Source organism: Bufo bufo, chromosome 7, assembly GCF_905171765.1.
Source record: "Bufo bufo chromosome 7, aBufBuf1.1, whole genome shotgun sequence".
Classification (NCBI taxonomy): Eukaryota; Metazoa; Chordata; class Amphibia; order Anura; family Bufonidae; genus Bufo; species Bufo bufo.
In genome coordinates, this window is record NC_053395.1 from 178,611,815 (window position 1) to 178,633,340 (window position 21,526).

The 21,526-nt window shown below is 46.4% G+C and overlaps 1 protein-coding gene across 2 annotated transcripts in view; it reads left to right on the top strand.

Moving 5' to 3' along the window:
• Window positions 1–13,859: 13,859 nt before the first annotated feature.
• Window positions 13,860–21,526, top strand: part of CCDC141 (coiled-coil domain containing 141) — a 177,989-nt gene continuing 170,322 nt past the window's right edge. For both annotated transcript variants that reach the window (XM_040441010.1, XM_040441011.1), the window contains exon 1: window positions 13,860–14,223. In XM_040441010.1, the coding sequence (XP_040296944.1) occupies window positions 14,122–14,223 (102 nt within the window). In that variant the 5' untranslated portion in view covers window positions 13,860–14,121. The remainder of the gene's footprint in view (window positions 14,224–21,526) is intronic.

Genomic DNA, 21,526 nt, shown 5'->3' on the forward strand with positions numbered 1-21,526 from the left:
AATAAAATAGAACATGTCCTTATTATTGTCCGCATTACGGACAAGGATAGTACTGTTCTATAAAGGGCCAGCTGTTTCATTCCGCAAAATACAGAAAGCACGCGGATGTTTTTGCGGACCGCAAAATACATATGGCCGTCTGCATGAGCCCTTACTGGGATTGTATACCCCATACAATTGTATGGATAAGTCAGGGTTAACACCTTGACTCAACCCCCTTAGATTGCCAAGAGATGGACCTGGGTCTGCCCCCTGCCTAGGGAGAGAGAGTTGTTCTGTGCTAGCTGAGGAAGAGAAAGGACCTACATGTGCTTACTCCTCAGAACTAGGCCTGAGCTCAGAGAATCATCGCCTCTGAGGTTTCTAGAGCTAAAGAACAACTGCTGCATTAAAGGGAATCTGTAATCTACTTCCACTGTATTTAACCGATGCCAGTGCAATGTAGGTCAGTCTACCATCATTAAAACAAACCTTTTGTCAGGGTTATTCATCTTTTTTAAATAAATAAAAAATCTACTTTTTCAGTATGCTAATAAGGGTCAAAGTGCCCAGCAGGGTGACATCAACAGTTCCAGGAGCCCAAGCCCACCTCCTCCAAGTGCACAAGCTTGCATCCAGCAAGAGCCCAAGCCCATCTCCTTCAAGAGCCCAAGCCCACCCCTTCACTTGTTCCCAGTACCTCCTCTTGCATTTTCCAGTCCGCCCCCTCCTCTGCAACATCAGTGACAGGGTAGACCCAGGAAGTGTTGAAATCTAGTAGAGATATTCCTGGGAAACCCTTGCTGTATGTGAGCGTTATGCTTCTGAAAAATGCCACTTGGAAGCTCTGTCATTAGAGGACATGTAGCCGCCGGATGTCCTGCTCATATCTCTGACCTGTTATTGTCCCTCGTATCATACTACTAGAGGTGACTAACTGTCGTATGCGATGGCTCCCAGATCATCACACCAGCAGTTGGGGCAGGGTGTCGCTCTACAGCAAAGGCAGGATGGAAGCGCTCACCATGAGGCCTTTATGCTAAAAGCTGACCATTGTGGGATCCTAAATAGAACCTGGATTCACCACTAAAGATGATATTGTTCCAGTCCGTAGCAGACCAGGTTTATCATTCACGACAACACTGCAAATGAAGGCGATGGTGGCTGGCTGTCCATGGCAGAACATGTAAAAGGGCTCCGGGACACCAAATATCCTTCTGCTAAGCACCTGGAAATGGTCCTGGCAGAGACAGGGGTGTGAAATGAAGGTGGCACCTGTGTCTGGGTGGTGGACAACAAAACTGTGGGAGCTGCCTGGGCTTGTCACTGGATCAAATGATCCTCTCTACTGGTGGTCTGTCTGAGTCGTCTGGAGCCTCTTCACTGTGTGTAACCATTTCTCCCAACACCAGCTAAGTCAGAATGGTCTAGATCAGGGGTACTCAACTAGTTTTATTAAAGGTCCACATACCTGGGTCTGCAGTCAGGTGAAGGTCCAAGCTGAACGCCAACAGTAAAGATGCCATGCGATCCATGCGCGTGGGGCACTCTGACTTTATAGCGGAGTGCCCCGGGTAAGTCCCAGAATTAGTAATGGCCACATTAGTGCCCCAGTAAGAATAATGCCACCAGTAAGAATAATGTCCCCATTAGTGCCCCCAGTAAGAGTAATGCCCCCATTAATGCCCCCCTTCTCTGCTTTTGCAAAAAAAAAAAAATAATAATTAGCATTCACCTGGCTGCGGTGAACATTCGCTGCTGACTGCAAGCTCAGGACCGGTGCTCCAACGTGATGACGTCTTGTAATTCCTGTCCTGAGCTTCTAGTCAGCAGGGAGTGTTCTCCACAGTGACAGCAAATGGAGGTGGAGGTACCGTAATTTTAGTTATTTTTTTACTAGCACAAGTAGCGGTGGAGGTAAATGCTGTACTAATGGGCGTTCCATGATGGAAGCGCTCATTAGTAAGGGTACTTTCACACTTGCAGCGGGACGGATCCACTACTTCGCCGTGCCGCTGCTCTGTGCCCATCGACTATAATGGGGATGAGGGCAGAGCTACGGCGTAGCACGGTGAGAGGCCGCCAGACTAAAAGTACTACATGTCCGACTTTTTCGTCTGGCGGCCTCACGCCGTGCACTGCCATGCTGCGCCGTAGCTCCACTCCCGCTATAGTCAATGGGGAGTGGCAGTCCGGTGAAATAGCGGCAGGACGGATCTGACAGGGTGAACAGCCTGTCGGATCCGTCCTGCCGCAAGTGTGAAAGTACCTTAACAGTCCTTACAGGAAAATTCTGGCACCGGCAAGGGAACTAAAGTACCAGCCTTGCTGGTGAACTACTGGCCGGGTGGCAACCCAAGCCACAGAACAGACATATGATAGTTTTGTTCCGCATCCAATTCCCATTATTGGGGGATTGGATGCGGCCCCTTAATTACAATGGGGCCACAAGAGATGCAGACAGCACACTGTGTGCTGTCTGCATCTTTTTCCGCTCCATTGAAACTAAGGGGTCCGCATCCAATGCCCCAATAATGGGAATTGGATGCGGAACAAAACTATCATGGTTTGATGGGGTTTTATCACTTTATTTAATCAGATTACCTTTAATTTTAAAGAAGATGGCCCAGGGGAGATGGGAACACGACACTGACTGGAGTCCTTTCCTGCAGTCAGTGACGTGTTCCCGCCTCTCTGTAGCCCTCTCCACGCCCCCCCTTCCTTCCCAAATGTGACATTTATTTCATTGGTGGCAGTGGTGATGTCCCTCCCTCTCCAGCATCACGTAAGTGTCCTTTAAAGCTTGAAGCTCCCTTACGTGCTGCCGCTGCTGCAGGGGTGGAGGGACCTGTGAGCGCACTGAGGGAGAAAGCGCTGGTGCCTGCATGTGGAGGGAGCCGTCTCTCACTGCGCCCCTGGGGCAGGAAGAAGTGCGCCGGTAAGCTCCTCCTCCTGCACGTACCAGAGTGTGCAGGAGAGGAGGAGCGCTACATGTGCAGTGCTCCAGACAAAAAAAAAATGACCAGGAGCCGTTGGCTCCTAAACTAAAAAATTTAGGAGCCAAATTACATTTATTAGTCGCCAAATTTAAAATGTATATAATTAAAAAAAAAAGGACTTTGAGAAGATGAGACGCAGGTCCCAGTAGTGAGCCAGCACTACATATAGGAGAAAACAGCACCACATGCCTCTCACATCCAGGGACATCTTCTGGGGGACAAGGTGACTAAAAATGGCGAATTGCGTGGTTTAGAGTTTTTTTTTCTGTTACGGCCTTCACCGAGCGGGAATATTTTTTAATATTTTAATAGCTCACACTTTTTGGGACATAGCGATATGTAATAGGTTTATTCTTTATTGTTTGTAAATTTTATATGTAAAACTGGGAAGGGGGCCATTTAAACTTTTAGTATTTAGGTGTTTTTGTTTTACTTTTTATTTAATAACCATTTCTTCCCTTAGGGACTAGAACCTGGATCTTTTCATCCCTTGTGCTATTCACCCTGATAGAGCTCTATTAGGGTGAATAGGATCTCACACATCTCCCTGCTGCCCTGTGCTCTGTGCACACAGCAGCAGGGAGCTGAACATGGCAGCCAGGGCTTCAGTAGCGTCCTGGCTGCCATGGTAACGATCTGAGCCCCAGCAGTGTAATCTGCCACTGCCACCACTGGAGGGGATGGGACCCTGTGGCCACCATATAACAATGAAGGGGGGGGGACGACGACTTGAGGCCAGTGATAATGGGGGGGGGGAAAGGCTTTGGGGGGTGGGAGCACTGCGCCACCAATGAATGTAATTAAAAAGAGGACCTCCTTCTCCCTGACAGCAGCGCTGTCCAATCAGAGCGCAGAGCTCAGAGCCAGGGAGAAAAAAAACTCCCTGGCTCTGAGCTCTGCGCTGTGATTGGACAGCGCTGCTGTCAGGGAGAAGGAGAGACACTGGCGTCTCCTCCTCCTTCCTCTGAATGCTGAAAATACCGGGGGCCACAGAGGACGAACGGAGCGGCGCCCAGGAATAATAGTAAGTGCACTTAGATCCCTGGGCGCCGCTCTATGCAGCCTGCTATTAAGTTCATATTCGGTCTGGACCCACCAAAGGTCCTCTTTAACTCCTTCATACAATTGTCTGCAGCAGTATAACAGACCCGGCAACCGGCCTCAATAACAGGGCATGCGATCTGTGGCACCTGAGGGGTTAATTGCCGCGTATCGCATGCCCTGCGTGCCGGGTCTGTGATACCGCTGCCTATACTTATGTTTTAAATTCATTGGTGGCGCAGTGGCGACAGCTCCTCCCCTCCTCCTCCTCCCCTGCTATCTCCCCATTGGTGGTAGTGGCGGCCGCGTCACAGTGGAGAGGGAGGGACTCCTTCCTTCTCCACTGTGCTGTGCTACTGAAGGGAACTTAGGCTGCGCAGGATCGCGGCGGGACAGTGACACACAGTGTGCAGGAGAGGAGGAGTGCTCTGAAGGATGGCCGGGGTCCGGACAACTGGCGGCCGCGGTCCGTATTTGGACCGCGGTCCGCCAGTTGAGTACCCCTGGTCTAGATGGTGGCTAATTCATTGAAACGACCATCCTACTTCTCTCAGTCCAGTGATGTGCTCCGTCTCAAAGGTTGTCAATTGGGCAAAATGTGTTTGAGTGTGTCGTAGAGGCATGTCTAGCAGTCAATGATCTCTCACCAAGAGGTAATCTGCCCAAAAGTAGCCCCTGAAAAACCTTTTAGAAGGTGGGGAAGCACTTTTATGCTCTCTTGTGGTAAGACCCAGTGTCTAATCAGACCACACCTGTATTAATTTACATATCTGGCTGAGACATATCTGCATGCTAAGTTTTGCAGCAATCCAACATTTCTGAGTTACTTTTTTTTCCGTCAATGAGTGTAAATAAGAGTGTCCCCATTCACTGAAAGCAAGCAGAAAGTTGCACTTTTTTTTTTATTGTGCAATGATTAAACTTGTTACACGAAGCCAAAAAAAAACAAACCTTTAAAGGGGTTGTCCCACAAAAAATATTCTACAGTTTTCAAACCAGCACCTGGATCTAAATACTTTCTTAATTGCATGTAATTAAACATTTTATATAGCTAATAAGTTATTCAATAAAATGTATCTGTATAGCGCCACCTGATGTTTGTTCTTTTTCTTATTTCTTTGTCCTTCTCACTGAGATGGCCGCACATGCTCAGTTTAATCTTTCAACTGCCTCCTGAGCTGTGATAGGTAGAGCTGAGACACGCCCCCTCAGCAGCAGCAGAAAAGACACTCCCCTTGAGCTTTCCGCTTGATATAAATCTAGCAGAGCAATAAATGTGGAGATCTCTGGATCCATGTGAGGTACAGGGCTGGACCCCCCCCCCCTGCATTTTGTTATGCATTCCGTCATAGAATTGCGTTATAGTCCATGGTAACGGAATCCATAACGCAATTCTGCTTTTACCACCAAACGAAGCGTGAACGAATTTCAAAATATGAAATTCGCTAATCTCTAGTGATAGGTAAGAGAGCGGCAGCAGAAAGAAAACACCTCCTAAGCTGTGATGGGGAGAGCACTGCAGCAGAAGGGACATGTCCCTGAGCTGTGATAGGTAGAGAGTTACAGCAGGAAGGACAACCCCTCTGATAAAGGGCGCACCCTCTGAGCTGCCAGCTTTAAATAATTCTAGAAGAGCAATTGGAGAAATAAATGGGGAAATCTCTGGATCCATGTGAGGTACAGGGCTGGTTCTAGCTTTGTTAGAAAGAGATTGGCATGTACTATATATGATCTCTGATTTTCATTTTCTTGCATTAATCATGGGATGAGCCCTTTAAGTCTTCATAGAACTGAGGGGAGGGAATAGACCTGTTTGGACTGTGAAACTGGATGGTGTGCATTACCTTTGTGTGCCTGTGTATTACTCTATTGACTATACTGATCAGATGTTGTAAGATGAATATTCACATTATGTCTTCTTGTCGTTACCTTTCATGCTAATAACTAGAGAGCATTCGCAAATCTTGCATTCGCTGTAAATGCTGAAATCTACATCAAAGACCTGCGTGTCTGATGGTTCTCCACGCTGCGGAGCATAGCAGAGCGCTATTTTTATGTCAGCAAATAATGAAGGCAGACACCCTGGGCTGTTTAGCCTGGAGATTCTCTGATGTGGCAAATCTGACAGATATATGCCCTAAACTCCTGTCCCGTGTCCCTGTCTCAGCTGCTCTGTTGCAGGATATCAAACAGCTGTCATCTAGCACCGAAAGCAATGCCTGCAATGTCTGTAGCTTCTAGTGAAGGAGCTGCTGAACTACAGTCACTTTTCCAGATCTCAGGCTCTTTCATCACGTCTCCACAAGCTCTTTGTAATTTATTCGCGGGAAACATGATGAATTTATTTAGAATATTAATAAAGCAAAATCTCAACAGGTTAAAAAGGAACGAATAGAATTAGAGTCTACATAAATTTGTAAATTGGTTACATCAACCTACAAAACAGTAAGGGAAGATTCACACAACCAATGAATTATATAGTAAAACTGGAGCTGCCTGCAGCCACCACTAGGGGGAGCTTTCTGCATTATGATTTACTATTATACTCAATGAGACCTTTGTAAATCAGGATTCAGCACCCATTATGCTCCCTCTAGTGGCAGCTGCGGTTAGCCACAATTTTATGATATTATTTTGGTTGAAGGAAAGCAGGGGAGTTGGAGGGCTGTATCATTCCTTAAATTTAGGCCTCATGCACACGACCGTTGTGTGCATCCGTGGCCGTTGTGCCGTTTTCCGTTTTTTTTTTCGCTGACCCATTGACTTTCAATGGGTCCGTGGAAAAATTGGAAAATGCACCGTTTTGCAGCCGCATCCGTGATCCGTGTTTCCTGTCCGTCAAAAAAATATGACCTGTCCTATTTTTTTGACGGACAACGGTTCACGGACCCATTCAAGTCAATGGGTCTGTGAAAGAACACGGATGCACACAACACGTGGCTGTAGGTTACTTTCATACAGACGGATCCGAAGATCCGTCTGCATAAAAGCTTTTTCAGAGCTGAGTTTTCACTTCGTGAAAACTCATATCCGACAGTATATTCTAACACAGAGGCGTTCCCATAGTGATGGGGACGCTTCTAGTTAGAATAAACTACGAACTATGTACATGACTGCCCCCTGCTGCCTGGCAGCACCCGATCTCTTACAGGGGGCTGTGATCCGCACAATTAACCCCTCAGGTGCTGCACCTGAGGGGTTAATTGTGCATATCATAGCCCCCTATAAGAGATCAGGGGCTGCCAGGCAGCAGGGGGCAGACCCCCCTCCCTCCCCAGTTTTAATTTCATTGGTGGCCAGTGCGGCCCCCCCCCCCGGCCCCCTCCCTCCCTCTATTGTATTATTTTCATTGGTGGCACAGTGTGCGGCCCCCCTCCCTCCCTCTATTGTATTATTTTCATTGGTGGCCAGTGTGCAGCCTCCCCTTACTTAGCAATATTAGAAGCATCATACTTACCTGCTGCGCTGTCTGTGACCGGCCGGGAGCTCCTCCTACTGGTAAGTGACAGATCATTAAGCAATGCGCCGCACAGACCTGTCACTTACCAGTAGGAGGAGCTCCGGCCGGTCACATACAGCGCAGCAGGTAAGTATGATGTCGGGGAGGCCGCACACTGTGCCACCAATGAAAATAATACAATAGAGGGAGGGGGGCCGTGGGGGGGCCGCACACTGTGCCACCAATGAAATAATACAATAGAGGGAGCGAGGGGGGGCCGCACACTGTGCCACCAATGAAAATAATACAATAGAGGGAGGGAGGAGGCCGCACACTGTGCCACCAATAAAAATAATACAATAGAGGGAGGGAGGGGGGGCCGGGGGGGCCGCACACTGGCCACCAATGAAAATAATACAATAGAGGGAGGGGGGGCCGGGGGGGGCGCACACTGGCCACCAATGAAATTAATACAATAGAGGGAGGGAGGGGGGGCCGAGGGGGGTCTGCCCCCTGCTGCCTGGCAGCCCCTGATCTCTTACAGGGGGCTATGATACGCACAATTAACCCCTTCAGGTGCGGCACCTGAGGGGTTAATTGTGCGGATCACAGCCCCCTGTAAGAGATCGGGTGCTGCCAGGCAGCAGGGGGCAGTCATGTACACAGTTTGTAGTATATTCTAACTTGAAGCATCCCCATCACTATGGGAACGCCTCTGTGTTAGAATATACTGTCGGATATGAGTTTCACGATCTAACTCAAATCCGATGGTATATTCTAACATAGAGGTGTTCCCATGGTGATGGGGACGCTTCAAGTTAAAATATACCATCGGATTGGAGAAAACTCCGATCCGATGGTATATTAACTCCTGACTTTACATTGAAAGTCAATGGGGGATGGATCCGTTTGCAATTGCACCATATTGTGTCAACGTCAAACGGATCCGTCCCCATTGACTTGCATTGTAAGTCAGGACGGATCCGTTTGGCTCCGCACGGCCAGGCGGACACCAAAACGACTTTTTTTTCATGTCCGTGGATCCTCCAAAAATCAAGGAAGACCCACGGACGAAAAAAACGGTCACGGATCACGGACCAACGGACAGTGAAAAAATACTGTCGTGTGCATGAGGCCTTAATCACACAAATTTAATTTAAACACAATTTTGTACCAAAAACCAAAGTTATGTTGCAAAGTGGACACTCACTTTAAAGGGGTTGTCTCACTACAAGAAGTGGCATTTATCATTTAGACAAAGTTAATGCAAGGCACTTACTGATGTCTTGTAATTGTCCATATTCACTCCTTTGCTGGCTTGATTCATTTTCTCATCTCATCATACACTTCTCATATCCATGGTTACGACCACCCTCCAATCCATTAACGGTGGTCATGATTGCACACTATAGGAAAAAATGCTGGCCTATGTGCGCTCAATCCGGCAAAGTAGGTAATATGGACAATCACCGTACATTAGTAAGTGCCTTGTATTAACTTTGTCCAAATGATAAATGCTACTTTTTGTGGTGAGACTACCCCTTTAAAGTTAGTGTCCACTTTGCAACATCTCTTTGGTTTTCAGTACAAATTGTGTTCTGATTAAATTTAACGGTCACATTAACATTGCAGCCAATCACTAATTGTGGGGAGACCTAGGACCAGCGGGACAGCCGGAGCCCAACAGTGGGAATCGGGTAAGTATGATCACCACGGCGGGGCCAGCCCCGCAGTGGGGTCTGTATAGAACATCATAAAAGTGTACAACCCCTTAAAGAAAGTGACCCAGAATTTTGCTAAGAGGATCTGTCAGTAGACTATGCTGCCCTCCATCTAACACCTGAAAGATACCAAAAAAACTAGAAATCCACTGAAGAAACTAATAAAAAAAAAATACCCTACATATTTGCCACTGCTCAAAATGTCCAAACTTTTATGGAGCATTATCACTACTGGATGGCGCTATTACTATTGAGGGCAGTCTGGAAGCACTTTTACTATGCGGGGACTATCTGTATAGCACTGTTATTTCTGCAGTATAGTATTTGAGGGCATCGGGGAGTACAGCTGACGCAGTATTGTGGATGGCAGCAGGATAACTTTGGGGTCCATGAAGAGGAAGATGATAGAAAGATAAGGACTATAAGATGCATCTCTGCAGAGATGAGACATGGCTGAAAGAAGTCATCATGGCGGTCTGGTCCAAATGGAGAAGATGAGGAAAGAGAATGTCACATCAGAGAAGACATCGCTGGCTATAAGAGGCATGCAGTGCTGTATTAGGCCTCATGCACACGACCGTCGTGTGCATCCGTGGCCGTTGTGCCGTTTTCCGTTTTCTTTTCGCGGACCCATTGACTTTCAATAGGTCCGTGGAAAAATCGGAAAATGCACCGTTTTGCAGCCGCGTCCGTGATCCGTGTTTCCTGTCCGTCAAAAAAAATCCTATTTTTTTGACGGACAACGGTTCACGGACCCATTCAAGTCAATGGGTCCGTGAAAGAACACGGATGCACACAAGATTGGCATCCGCGTCCGTGATCCGCGGCCGTAGGTTACTTTCATACAGACGGATCCGAAGATCCGTCTGCATAAAAGCTTTTTCAGAGATGAGTTTTCACTTCGTGAAAACTCATATCCGACAGTATATTCTAACACAGAGGCATTCCCATAGTGATGGGGACGCTTCTAGTTAGAATATACTACGAACTGTGTACATGACTGCCCCCTGCTGCCTGGCAGCACCCGATCTCTTACAGGGGGCTGTGATCCGCACAATTAACCCCTCAGGTGCTGCAGACCCCCCTCCCTCCCCAGTTTGAATATCATTGGTGGCCAGTGTGCGGCCCCCCCCCTCCCTCTATTGTATTATCATTGGTAGCCAGTGTGCGCCCCCCCCCTCCCTCCCTCTATTGTATTATCATTGGTGGCCAGCGTGCGCCCCCCCTCCCTCTATTGTAATATCATTGGTGGCCAGTGTGCGGCCCCCCCGGCCCTCCCCCTCTAGTGTATTAATATCATTGGTGCCAGTGTGCGGCCTCCGTCGGCCCCCCCTCCCTCCCTTTATTGTAATATCATTGGTGCCAGTGTGCGGCCTCCGTTGGCCCCCCCCTCCCTCTATTATAATATCATTGGTGGCCAGTGTGCGGCCTCCCCTCTCCCCCCCCCCGCCTGATCATTGGTGGCAGCAATGCCCGATCATTAAGCAATGCGCCGCACAGACCTGTCACTTACCAGTAGGAGGAGCTCCCGGCCGATCACAGACAGCGCAGCAGGTAAGTATGATGCTTCTAATATTGTAATATTGCTAAGTAACCATGGCAACCAGGCCTGCAGTAGCGTCCTGGTTGCCATGGTTACCGATCGGAGCCCCAGCGAATAAACTGGGACTCCGATTGGAACTCTCCGCTGCCACCAATGATCGGGCGGGGGGGGGAGGGGGGAGGCCGCATACTGGCCACCAATGATATTACAATAGAGGGAGGGGGGGCCGATGGAGGCCGCACACTGGCACCAATGATATTACAATAAAGGGAGGGGGGGCGACGGAGGCCGCACACTGGCACCAATGATATTACAATAAAGGGAGGGAGGGGGGGGGGCGACGGAGGACGCACACTGGCACCAATGATATTACAATAAAGGGAGGGAGGGGGGCCGACGGAGGCCGCACACTGGCCACCAATGATATTACAATAGAGGGGGGGCCGGGGGGGGGCGCACTGGCCACCAATGATATTTAAACTGGAGAGGGAGGGGGGTCTGCCCCCTGCTGCCTGGCAGCCCCTGATCTCTTACAGGGGGCTATGATACGCACAATTAACCCCTTCAGGTGCGGCACCTGAAGGGTTAATTGTGCTGATCACAGCCCCCTGTAAAAGATCGGATGCTGCCAGGCAGCAGGGGGCAATTATGTACACAGTTCGTAGTATATTCTAACTAGAAGCGTCCCCATCACCATGGGAACGCCTCTGTGTTAGAATATACTGTCGGATCTGAGTTTCACGATGTAACTCAAATCCGATGGTATATTCTAACATAGAGGCGTCCCCATGGTGATGGGGACGCTTCAAGTTAAAATATACCATCGGATTGGAGAAAACTCTGATCCTATGGTATAAGTCAATGGGGGACGGATCCGTTTGAAATTGCACCATATTGTGTCAACGTCAAACGGATCCGTCCCCATTGACTTGCATTGTAATTCAGGACGGATCCGTTTGGCTCCGCACGGCCAGGCGGACACCAAAACGTCTTTTTTTTCATGTCCGTGGTTCCTCCAAAAATCAAAGAAGACCCACGGACGAAAAAACGGTTACGGATCACAGACCAACGGAACCCCGTTTTGCGAACCGTGAAAAAATACGGTCGTGTGCATGAGGCCTTACTCTGTAAGCTTTGTACAGTAGCTCTACATGTCCAGATATGTCTTTAACAGTGGGGCCGGAGCGAAGGGGTTAGGTTGGGAATTTGGCATGGGGTTGGGCAACAGAAAGGCTAAGTGCACCCCTGTGTATGTGATCAGCGTTAATGGGATGTATAGAGCGAGCTCCCATACTGGACTCACCCGGCTGCAAACACTGGGATTGGCGATGATGCCAAACCCAGTCATTTCACCCCTCTGATGCCACTTTCAATAGCAACCATGATACCTGTGGGGTTAGGCCTTCTGATCAGAGCCTCTGTGGCAAAATCACTGCGTTATGATCAGTTCCTATGACAACCTGGGGCCTTGTGGAGGTTCCAAGGCAGGCATGGTTCGGCAGGCAGTTATTTGGAATCCTATAGACTGCAATAGTATTCTATTGCAGTCTATGGAACAAGCAGTCACATGTTCAAGTCCCCTGAGGGGGTTACCGTGTATAAAGTTGAAAAATAAAATAAAAAGTATTAAAAATTCAAATCACACCATTTCACAATTTTACATATAACAATAAACAAAAAATAAACATAATAGGTATCCTAAATTGCCGAAATATTAAAATATAAAAATATTTTTCCTGTGTGGTGAAAGCCGTAATGGGGGGAAAAAATTTGGATTCATGATTTGCCATTTTTTTGGTCACCTTGTCCACCACATTCCCCCAAAAAAAAAAAAAAAAGCAATCAATTCGACCCGCAAAAAAAGACCTCATACAGCTCTGTGGACTGAAAAATAAAAACGTTATGTGTGTCAGAATATGGCAATGTAAAGGAAATTTTGATTTTTTTCAAAGTAGAAAAAGAAAATAAAAACTGTAGAAATCTGGTATCACCGTAATCGTACTGACCCGCAAAATAAGGATGTCATGTCATTTTTAGAGCACAATGAATGTTGCAATATCACAACCCAATAAATCTTGGTGACATTTTTTTCCCCGTTTTCCAATACAAGATATGGTAATTTAAATGATGCCATGAAAAATACAACTTGTCCTGCATAATATAAGCCCTTATATGGCTGTGTGAATGGAAAATTAAAAAAACTATGGCTCTTGGAATGTGAGGGGGGGAAAAAACCGCTGAAATAAAAATGTGCCTGTCCTTAAGGGGTTCACACCACTCCAGCATTGACAGAGACATATACTGCTATGGGTAAACGCATGGCTGCCGGTGGTAACAAACTGCCCTGTAGGATTTGTAAATGTTTTTATATTTTTTTAACAATGGCCTGAAACTTTTTTACTTTTTAGCGACAAATGCCTGCTGATGTTTGTATACGCACACTGCTTGGAGTCATGTGTTCCTTCTTCTTCATCTGAGAAATTGCCATATTGATAAATTTGCCCGAATCTATCAAAGAATTGTAGTTTGACCCGCTTTTTTTTTTTTTATTCGATTTGCTCATCTCCTATTACAACTGTCAGTAATTTTATATTTATTTTTGACCATGGTATATTCTCTCTATAAGGCCTCATGCTCACAACCGTATGTATTTTGTGGATGACATTGATGTGACGCCCGTTTTTTTGCGTATCCATTGTAACAATGCCTGTCCTTCGCAAAATGGACAAGAATAGGACAAGTTCTAGCTTTTTTGCTGAACGGACACACGGAGCTACAGACACGGAATGCACACGGAGTCATTTCTGTTTTTTCCAAGCCCCATTGAATTGAATGGTTCCGCATACGGACCTGTAAAAAAAACGGAAAAGAAATACGATCATGTGAATAAACCCTAAGTAGCATGGAGGTGGCACAAAACAAGGCAAAGGGGACATATGTTACCCAGTTATTTTTATTTGGAGGGCGCTGTTCAATCTATTTGCATATGTCGGGGGTACACTGTACAGTAGAGTTAATAATAAGCGCGCTAATTATAAAGTCCTCGCTGATAATGTGCAGTGGGAGCTAATTTAGTTATTTTTTCCATTTGCTCGTCCAGAAGCCGAGGACTGCGGGCGACCTCCACATCTCTGATAGTAGAGTACAAGTGCACTGGGCGATCGGTGCTGGGAAGTTAGGGGAGTGTCAGCTGGAGGATGATAAACTCAATGGGACTCTCTATTTTTAACCTCCTGTTCTTTCCTCCTGCTCGTGTCATCAGGGCTGGCTGAGCCTTCTCCTCAATGATTTCAAATATCCCTGGTCACTACTTTTACAAGTGGTCGTGGTAGAGAGGAAGGGGGCCTTTAAATCTCAGATCTTTACTGGAGAGTTTGCAGGTTTTCTCTTTGGGACATCATGTCTGGCGAAGGGAATCCAACCGGACAGCTATCAACGACCACCGTCAGTTCCGTGGCCATCCAAGCCGGGGAATGTAGAGTTGTGATTGCTATTCTCAAGGTAAGCGCTGTAGGGTTAACCCTTTCTATGCTGCACGTCATCGTTGCCTATTATCTGCAAGCTCTTCAGTAAGGGGTTACATTACCCTATAAATACTTACTGCTCGTGACCTTCGCCAGCAATGAAGCAGTTAATGCATGTTATGGCCGCACGCTGGCCTAGTAACCGTATCGCCTCTGCTGGTATTTTTAAAGTGTTGTTTTTTTTTTTTAAGAGTATTCAGATAGTTTTGTATGGTGCATCACGTAGTATTATTAACCTTTAGCGTCTTGGTACCACTGATGTCACGGGGGTGGACTTGCACATGGCTGCGTAGAACTTCACGTAAACTTTTCTTCTGCCCTGGGGTTGGCAGCTTTTTCCTAAACCAATCAATGAATGATTTTCATGTTACAGCACATTCAATAAAAACCTGAGTACTAATAACAATATTTTACTATTCCGTATATTTTTCCTCTATTTTTGTGATGGACATCCCGTTTAGGGCTCATGCGCACAAACGTATTTTCTTTCATGTCCGTTCCATTTTTTTTTTTGAGAACCGTAGGCTGAACCATTCATTTTAAGGGACTCCATGTGCATTCCGTTTCCGTATTTCTGTTCTGCCAAAAAATAGAACATGTCCTATTATTGTCTGCATTACGGACAAGGATAGTACTGTTCTATTAGGGGCCAGCTGTTCCGTTCCGCAAAATACAGAATGCACACGGACGCCATCCATTTTTTTGGCGGATCTGTTTTTTGCGGACCGCAAAATACAAACGGTCGTGTGCAGGAGTCCTAAGGCCCCCTGCACACAACCGTTTTTTTTTCCCGTTTACTGGCCGTTTTTTGCGTTCCGTATACGGTCCGTATACGGAACCATTCATTTCAATGGTTCCGCAAAAAAAACGGAATGTACTCCGTATGCATTCCGTTTCCGCATTTCCGTTTTTCCGTTCCGTTTTAACATAGAACATGTCCTATTATTGACCGCAAATCACGTTCCGTGGCTCCATTCAAGTCAATGGGTCCGCAAAAAAAACTGAACACATACGGAAATGCATCCGTATGTCTTCCGTTTCCGTTCCGTTTTTTGCTAAACCATCTATTGAAAATGTTATGCCCAGCCCAATTTTATCTATGTAATTACTGTATACTGTATATGCCATACGGAAAAACGAAACGGAAAAACGGAACAGAAACAAAAGCACAAAGGAAACAAAAACCGGAACAATGGATCTGTGAAAAACGGACCGCAAAACACTGAAAAAGCCATACGATCGTGTGCAATAGGCCTAAGGCCTCATGCACACGACCATATTTTGTTTCCGTGTGCTGTCCGCATCAGTATGTCCGTTCCGTTGCTCCGCAAAAAAAATTGTGCATGTCCTATTTTTTTCTAGTTTGCGGACAAGGATAAGCATTATTACAATGGATCCGCAAAAAAAACGTATCTGCAAAAAAAAAAAACAGATGCCATACGGAACGTCATCCGTTTTTTTTTGCAGATCCGCAATTTGCGGACCGCAAAACACATACGGTCGTGTGCATGTAGCCTAAGGGCTCATGCACACGACGGCAGCTCTCATGCGGACCCATTTTTTTCAATGCGGCTGCAAAATATGCAGTCTGCATCTGTTCTGTTCTGTTCTGTGGCCCTGCAAAAAAAAAGGCATTTCTATTATGGGCGGCCTGTTCCGTTCTGCAAATTGTGGAGCGCACGCGGCCAGTATCTGTGTTTTGCAGAATCGCAATTTGCAGACTGGATAATTGATGCACAGGATCCTTTTTTTTTTTTTTTTTTACAGGATCCAGTTTTTTTTTTCTGTTCTTTTGATGGAAGAGAAACGGAGACGTGAACTCTCCCTCATATGTATTTCCGGACATTTGATTTCACGTAACTGTTTTGATGTTCATCAAAATTCAATTCACAGGAATTCCAATAGCTGGGGACGGAGATACGACATTGGAGTGCCGTGCTCACACTATGGTATTGTTTTGAATTTTGCAAATTGTAGACAATCTCATTATGTGAACAGAAACATTTCTTCCATGTTCCTTCATGAATAAGGGTAGGGCTACACGGTGACAGGTGTCACGTGACTTCTTGTCACAGAAAAATCGTGCAACATATATGTAAAGATAGTCAATGGTGTCGCACTGCAACATGCGGGATGCTGCATCCAAGTTGGATTTTTGTGTTGTGTTGCAGTCGCAGCATGTTGCATGTCGCATGTTGCACCATTGGCTATCTATACAAAAAATGTTGCGCAACTTTTCTGTGACAAGAAGTCGCGTGACACGTCGTAGGGCAGTTGTACCCTTTTTGCCCGTGCGACTTCTTGTCATGTCGCCGTGCAGCCCTAGCCTAAGAGAAAAGTTCCTTTTACATCAGGGATCAGCAACCTCCGCCGCTCCAGCTGATCTGAAACTACAACTCCCAGAATGCTTCATTCACTTCTGTGGGAGTAAAGCCTCATTTACACATCAGTGTTTCACGCGTGCTGTTCGTGTTCTCCACGGACAGCTCACGTCCCCATTCATCTTAGGGCTTATTCACACCTCCGTGTAAAACCCGTGCCCGTGCTGTGGACCGCAAATTGAGGTCCGCTAAGCACGGGCACCTGCCGTGTGGCAGCCGCATAGGGATCGCGGCCCCATTCACTTGAATGGGTCCGCGATCCCTCCGTTCCGCAAAAAGATAGAGCAAGCGCTATAATTTTGCGGTCCGGAAGCACGGAACGGAACCTCAGAAAGCACTCTGTAGTGCTTCCGTAGTGTTCCGTTCCATGGTTCCGTTCCACATCTCCGGATTTACGGACCTATTGAAATGAATGGGTCCGCATCCGTGATGCGGAATGGCCACGGAACGGGACCCGTGTATTGCGGATCTGCAAATGCGGTACGCATTACGGGTCGTGTGAATAAGCCCTTAAGGTGTCAGCGGAGATGACAGCAGCATATACATGCATCTGTGACCTCCACTGTATGAGGACGAGCGATTGCTACAATTATCACTTGTCCGCTTTGAAAATCCTTGTTCCTGAGCGGCAGATCCCTGTTTACACAGCACGATCGGGTGCACAGAAATGAAGATCTAAGGCAGGGATCAGCAACTTTCAGCACTCCAGCTGTTGTGGAACTACAATTCCCAGCATGCTCCATTCATTTTTATGGGAGTTTTGGAGAAGAGTAAGTATGCATGCTGGGAGTTGTAGTTTCACAACACCTGGAGTGCCGGAGGTTGCCTACCCCTGATCTAAGGTGTAGACTGAAAGACAGGATCACCAAATGAAATGTTCATCGGGTGATCCCCGACACCTTTTACGTAGGCTAATTATTGTGAACGAGCGTTTCTTCGAACCCTCATAATTAGGGCTCGTTCACACGAGCGTGTGCTGCCCGTTGCCGTATTGCGGACCGCATTTGCGGATCCGCAATACATGGGCACCGTTCCTTGTGCATTCCGCTTCACGGATGCGGACCCATTCAATTCAGTGGATCCGCAAATCCGGAGATGCAGAACGGTGCGGAACGGAACACTACGGAAGCGCTATGGAGTGCTTTCTGGGAACATGCTCTATCTTTTTGCGGAACGGAGGAATCGCGGACCCATTCAAGTGAATGGGTCCACGATCCCCATGCGGCTGGGCCACGGTCGGTGCCTGTGCATTGCGGACAACAATTTTGCGGTCCACAGCACGGGCTTCACACGGTTGTGTGAACAAGCCCATAGCCTGATTATCGGCCTGTCTAAAAGCACCTTAATGCGCAAATCTACAGCAATGCACAGACCACACTGACCAACATTCAAGCACTCCATGTGCCACCTTGGGGTTCCTACATAGGGCATTCAGGCAACATTTCTAGAACAGCATGTGATGGAGCTGATGTCTTAAAGGGAATCTTTGGAGCTGGTATTATATCTTCATGAGATCCACTTTACTCCTTATTCTAATGAGGCATTAAAGTGCCCAGAGGTGCGTTATTTTCATTCAAAGGTGCCCAGGAACGCCCCATCGAGTGCCCAGGCCCGCTCCCCTACAGAGCCCAAGCACGCCTCTCCTCTGCTCATACACTATGCCCTCAGCAGCGCCGTTGCTCTGCCCCTGCTATGTCACTAGCAGCCAATAACCGCGCCTACCCTTTCCCTTCAGCATAGCCAACAGGCGCAGTGTCGAACACTGCCTGCGCCTGCGCTCTTCCAGTTCAACTGAGGGCATCAGCTTCAACTGTTTCACTGGGCATGTGCTGAAAATGTCACTGGACAGTCCATGGCCACTCATTGCAGAAACTTCCTGCAAAGTGGATTCAAGACTATGCTGAACACAAAAAAACAATAATGATTTTCATCGATGAGTTTACAAAATTTGGTTACATGCACATAAATATATTTTGTTTCCATGTCTGTTCCGTTTTTTTTGCGGATAGGATACAGATCGATTCATTTCTATGGTTCTGCAAAAAATGCTGTCGGCATCTTTATGTCCGTTCTGTAGCACCATAGCCTCGCAAAAAATATAGAGCATGTCCTATTCTTAACCATTTTGCGGTAAGTATAAGAATTTTACAATGCGAAAAAAAAAACGATGCAATATGGATGCCAAAAGGAAATAATCAGTATTTTTTGCGGATCAGTGTTTTGCGGACCGCAAAATACATACGGTTATGTAAATGTAGCCTTTATTGAAGTTCTGTCCTAGAAACAAGTGCTGGTGCCTGGACTGTCAGGTGCTGGATGAAAGGGGCATTTCTGTAATTAGGCAGACAAAATGGAAATCTCCCATTCATTTAAAACCCGTCATCCACCCCCCCCCCCCCACTCCCGTTGGTATTTTTGTAGCCTGAGATCCTTGCTTAGAACGAGTTACAACGGTGAAAATGTCTAGAACAGACCCACGCTGCAAACAGCTGCAGCAAGACATAGCAAGGGAGGCAATGACTATTTTAAGTGAGAATGGAATGTCTTAAAATAGTGTTTTCCCTGCTATATCTGTGGGCTAAGGCTAGGTCTACACGACAACGACATTTGTCGCGCGACACATAGGACACAACTACACTGCAACATGTGTCGCGCGACATTGATGTCGCACCAATGTCGCACGACAATTTTTATAATGATAGTCTATGGTGTTGCACTGCAACATGCGATATGCTGCGACTGCGACGCGGCAGTCGGAAAAAAAAAACATTCCGAATGGATTTTTTGCAACTGTTGCAGTCGCAGCATGTCGCATGTCGCAGTGCGACACCATAGACTATCATTATAAAAATTGTTGCGCGACATTGGTGCGACATCAATGACGTCGTGTAGACCTAGCCTAAAAGTCACAGCAGTCGACTCATTTAAAAAACAGACGATAACTACTACTCCTCCTAGTGATGTCTGCAAGAGATTTCTACCTGCTTTTCCTATGTTGTCATCGGATAGCAGTAGCACTCATATACAGTGTGTGGCAGGCAAAAACAATGTGGTAAAAATAGGAAATACTGGAAACAAATTGCAATGTATTTTATTAGGGTTCCTACACTATTTTACCACTTTAAATATTCCAGAATAAAATCTTGCGTTTTTTCGACCACCTGCATTTTTTTGCCACATTTTGTGGGGGTTTTCTGGGCGTTTGTTTTTGCAAACCATGGGGGGCATTTACTAAGCTGAAATACACCTAAATAGGTGTATTTCAGGCGCAGATGGCGAAAAAATGGTTAGTTGCGCCGCTATCTGCGACTTCTACCCTCTCGCGCCAGTTCTAAAATTGTGGGCGTCTTGGCCAGTCTCATTTATCATTTTCTACACCTCGAAAATGGTCTAATTGTAAGACAGCTCAGAAGCTGCCTTATATTTAGAATTGAAACAGGATCCGCTGAAGTTATTGACAGGTCAGCGCCTCTTCATAACTCCGACAGATCCACCGCCAGGTATGGGGCTTTATTAAGATTGGCGTCTAAAACACCGGTGTTTTGCCCACTTGCATTTCTTTATGGTATTTTTCATCTAGAAAGGAGCTGATATCAAAATGCTTGAAAAAATGGCAATAGTTCCAGCGGGCTGAGTTTTTGAACAAAAAAAAGCAAGAAAGACAAAGGACACCCCCCCCCCCCCAAATCAACAAAAATGCCAGTGGCACAAAAGTGTTTGTGTGCTTTGTTTTTCTAACATCTGAAGCTGGTGGTTTTTCTAGCAAAAATCCTGGAAAAAAAGCAGGGGCAAAAAAAAACACCACTAAAGATGAAGTACAAAAAAGCGCAAGCAAACACATACCGAGTGATGTACTAAGATATCTCCAGCAGTCCCATAGAGAATGAATGGTGTGGCCTGCTGCTCCATCAGGATGGAAACATGGGACCCCTGGTCTCAGAATTGGTGGATGTCCCAGTGGTTAGACCCCCACTGATAAGTTGGTTATCCCCTAGCCTGTGGATAGGGGATAACTTTCATACTTGGCTTAAGTCACTGTGAAATGTGGAACTTTTTCCACCTTTAATGTGACCTATAAACTGTACAACTCAATTGAAAAACAAACTGAAATCTTTTAGGTAGAGGGAAGAAAAAATATAAAAATAAAATAATATGGCTGCATAAGTGTGCACACCCTTAAACTAATACTTTGTTGAAGCACCTTTTGATTTTATTACAGCACTCAGTCTTTTTGGGTATGAGTCTATCAGCATGGCACATTTTGACTTGGCCAGATTTGCTCACTCTTCTTTGCAAAAACACTCCAAATCTGTCAGATTGCGAGGGCATCTCCTGTGCACAGCCCTCTTCAGATCACCCCACAGATTTTCAATTGGATTCAGGTCTAGGCCATTCCAAAACTTTAATCTTCTTCTGGTGAAGCCATTCCTTTGTTGAATTGGATGTATGCTTTGGGTTGTTGTCATGCTGAAAGATGAAGTTCCTCTTCATGTTCAGCTTTCTAGTAGAAGCCTGAAGGTTTTGTGCCAATATTGACTGGTATCTGGAACTGTTCATAATTCCCTGTAGCTTAACTCAGGCCCCAGTTCCAGCTGAGGAAAAACAGCCCCAAAGCATGATGCTGCCACCACCATGCTTTACTGTAGGTATGGTGTTCTTTTGGTGATGTGCAGTGTTGTTTTTGCGCCAAACATATATTGGTTTCATCAGACCATAACACCTTTTCCCACATGCTTTTGGGAGACTTCCGATGTGTTTTTGCAAAATGTAGCCTGGCGTGGATGTTTTTCTTTGTAAGAAAAGGCTTACGTCTTGCCACTCTACCCTATAGCCCAGACATATGAAGAATACGGGAGATTGTTGTCACATGTACCACACAGCCAGTACTTGCCAGATATT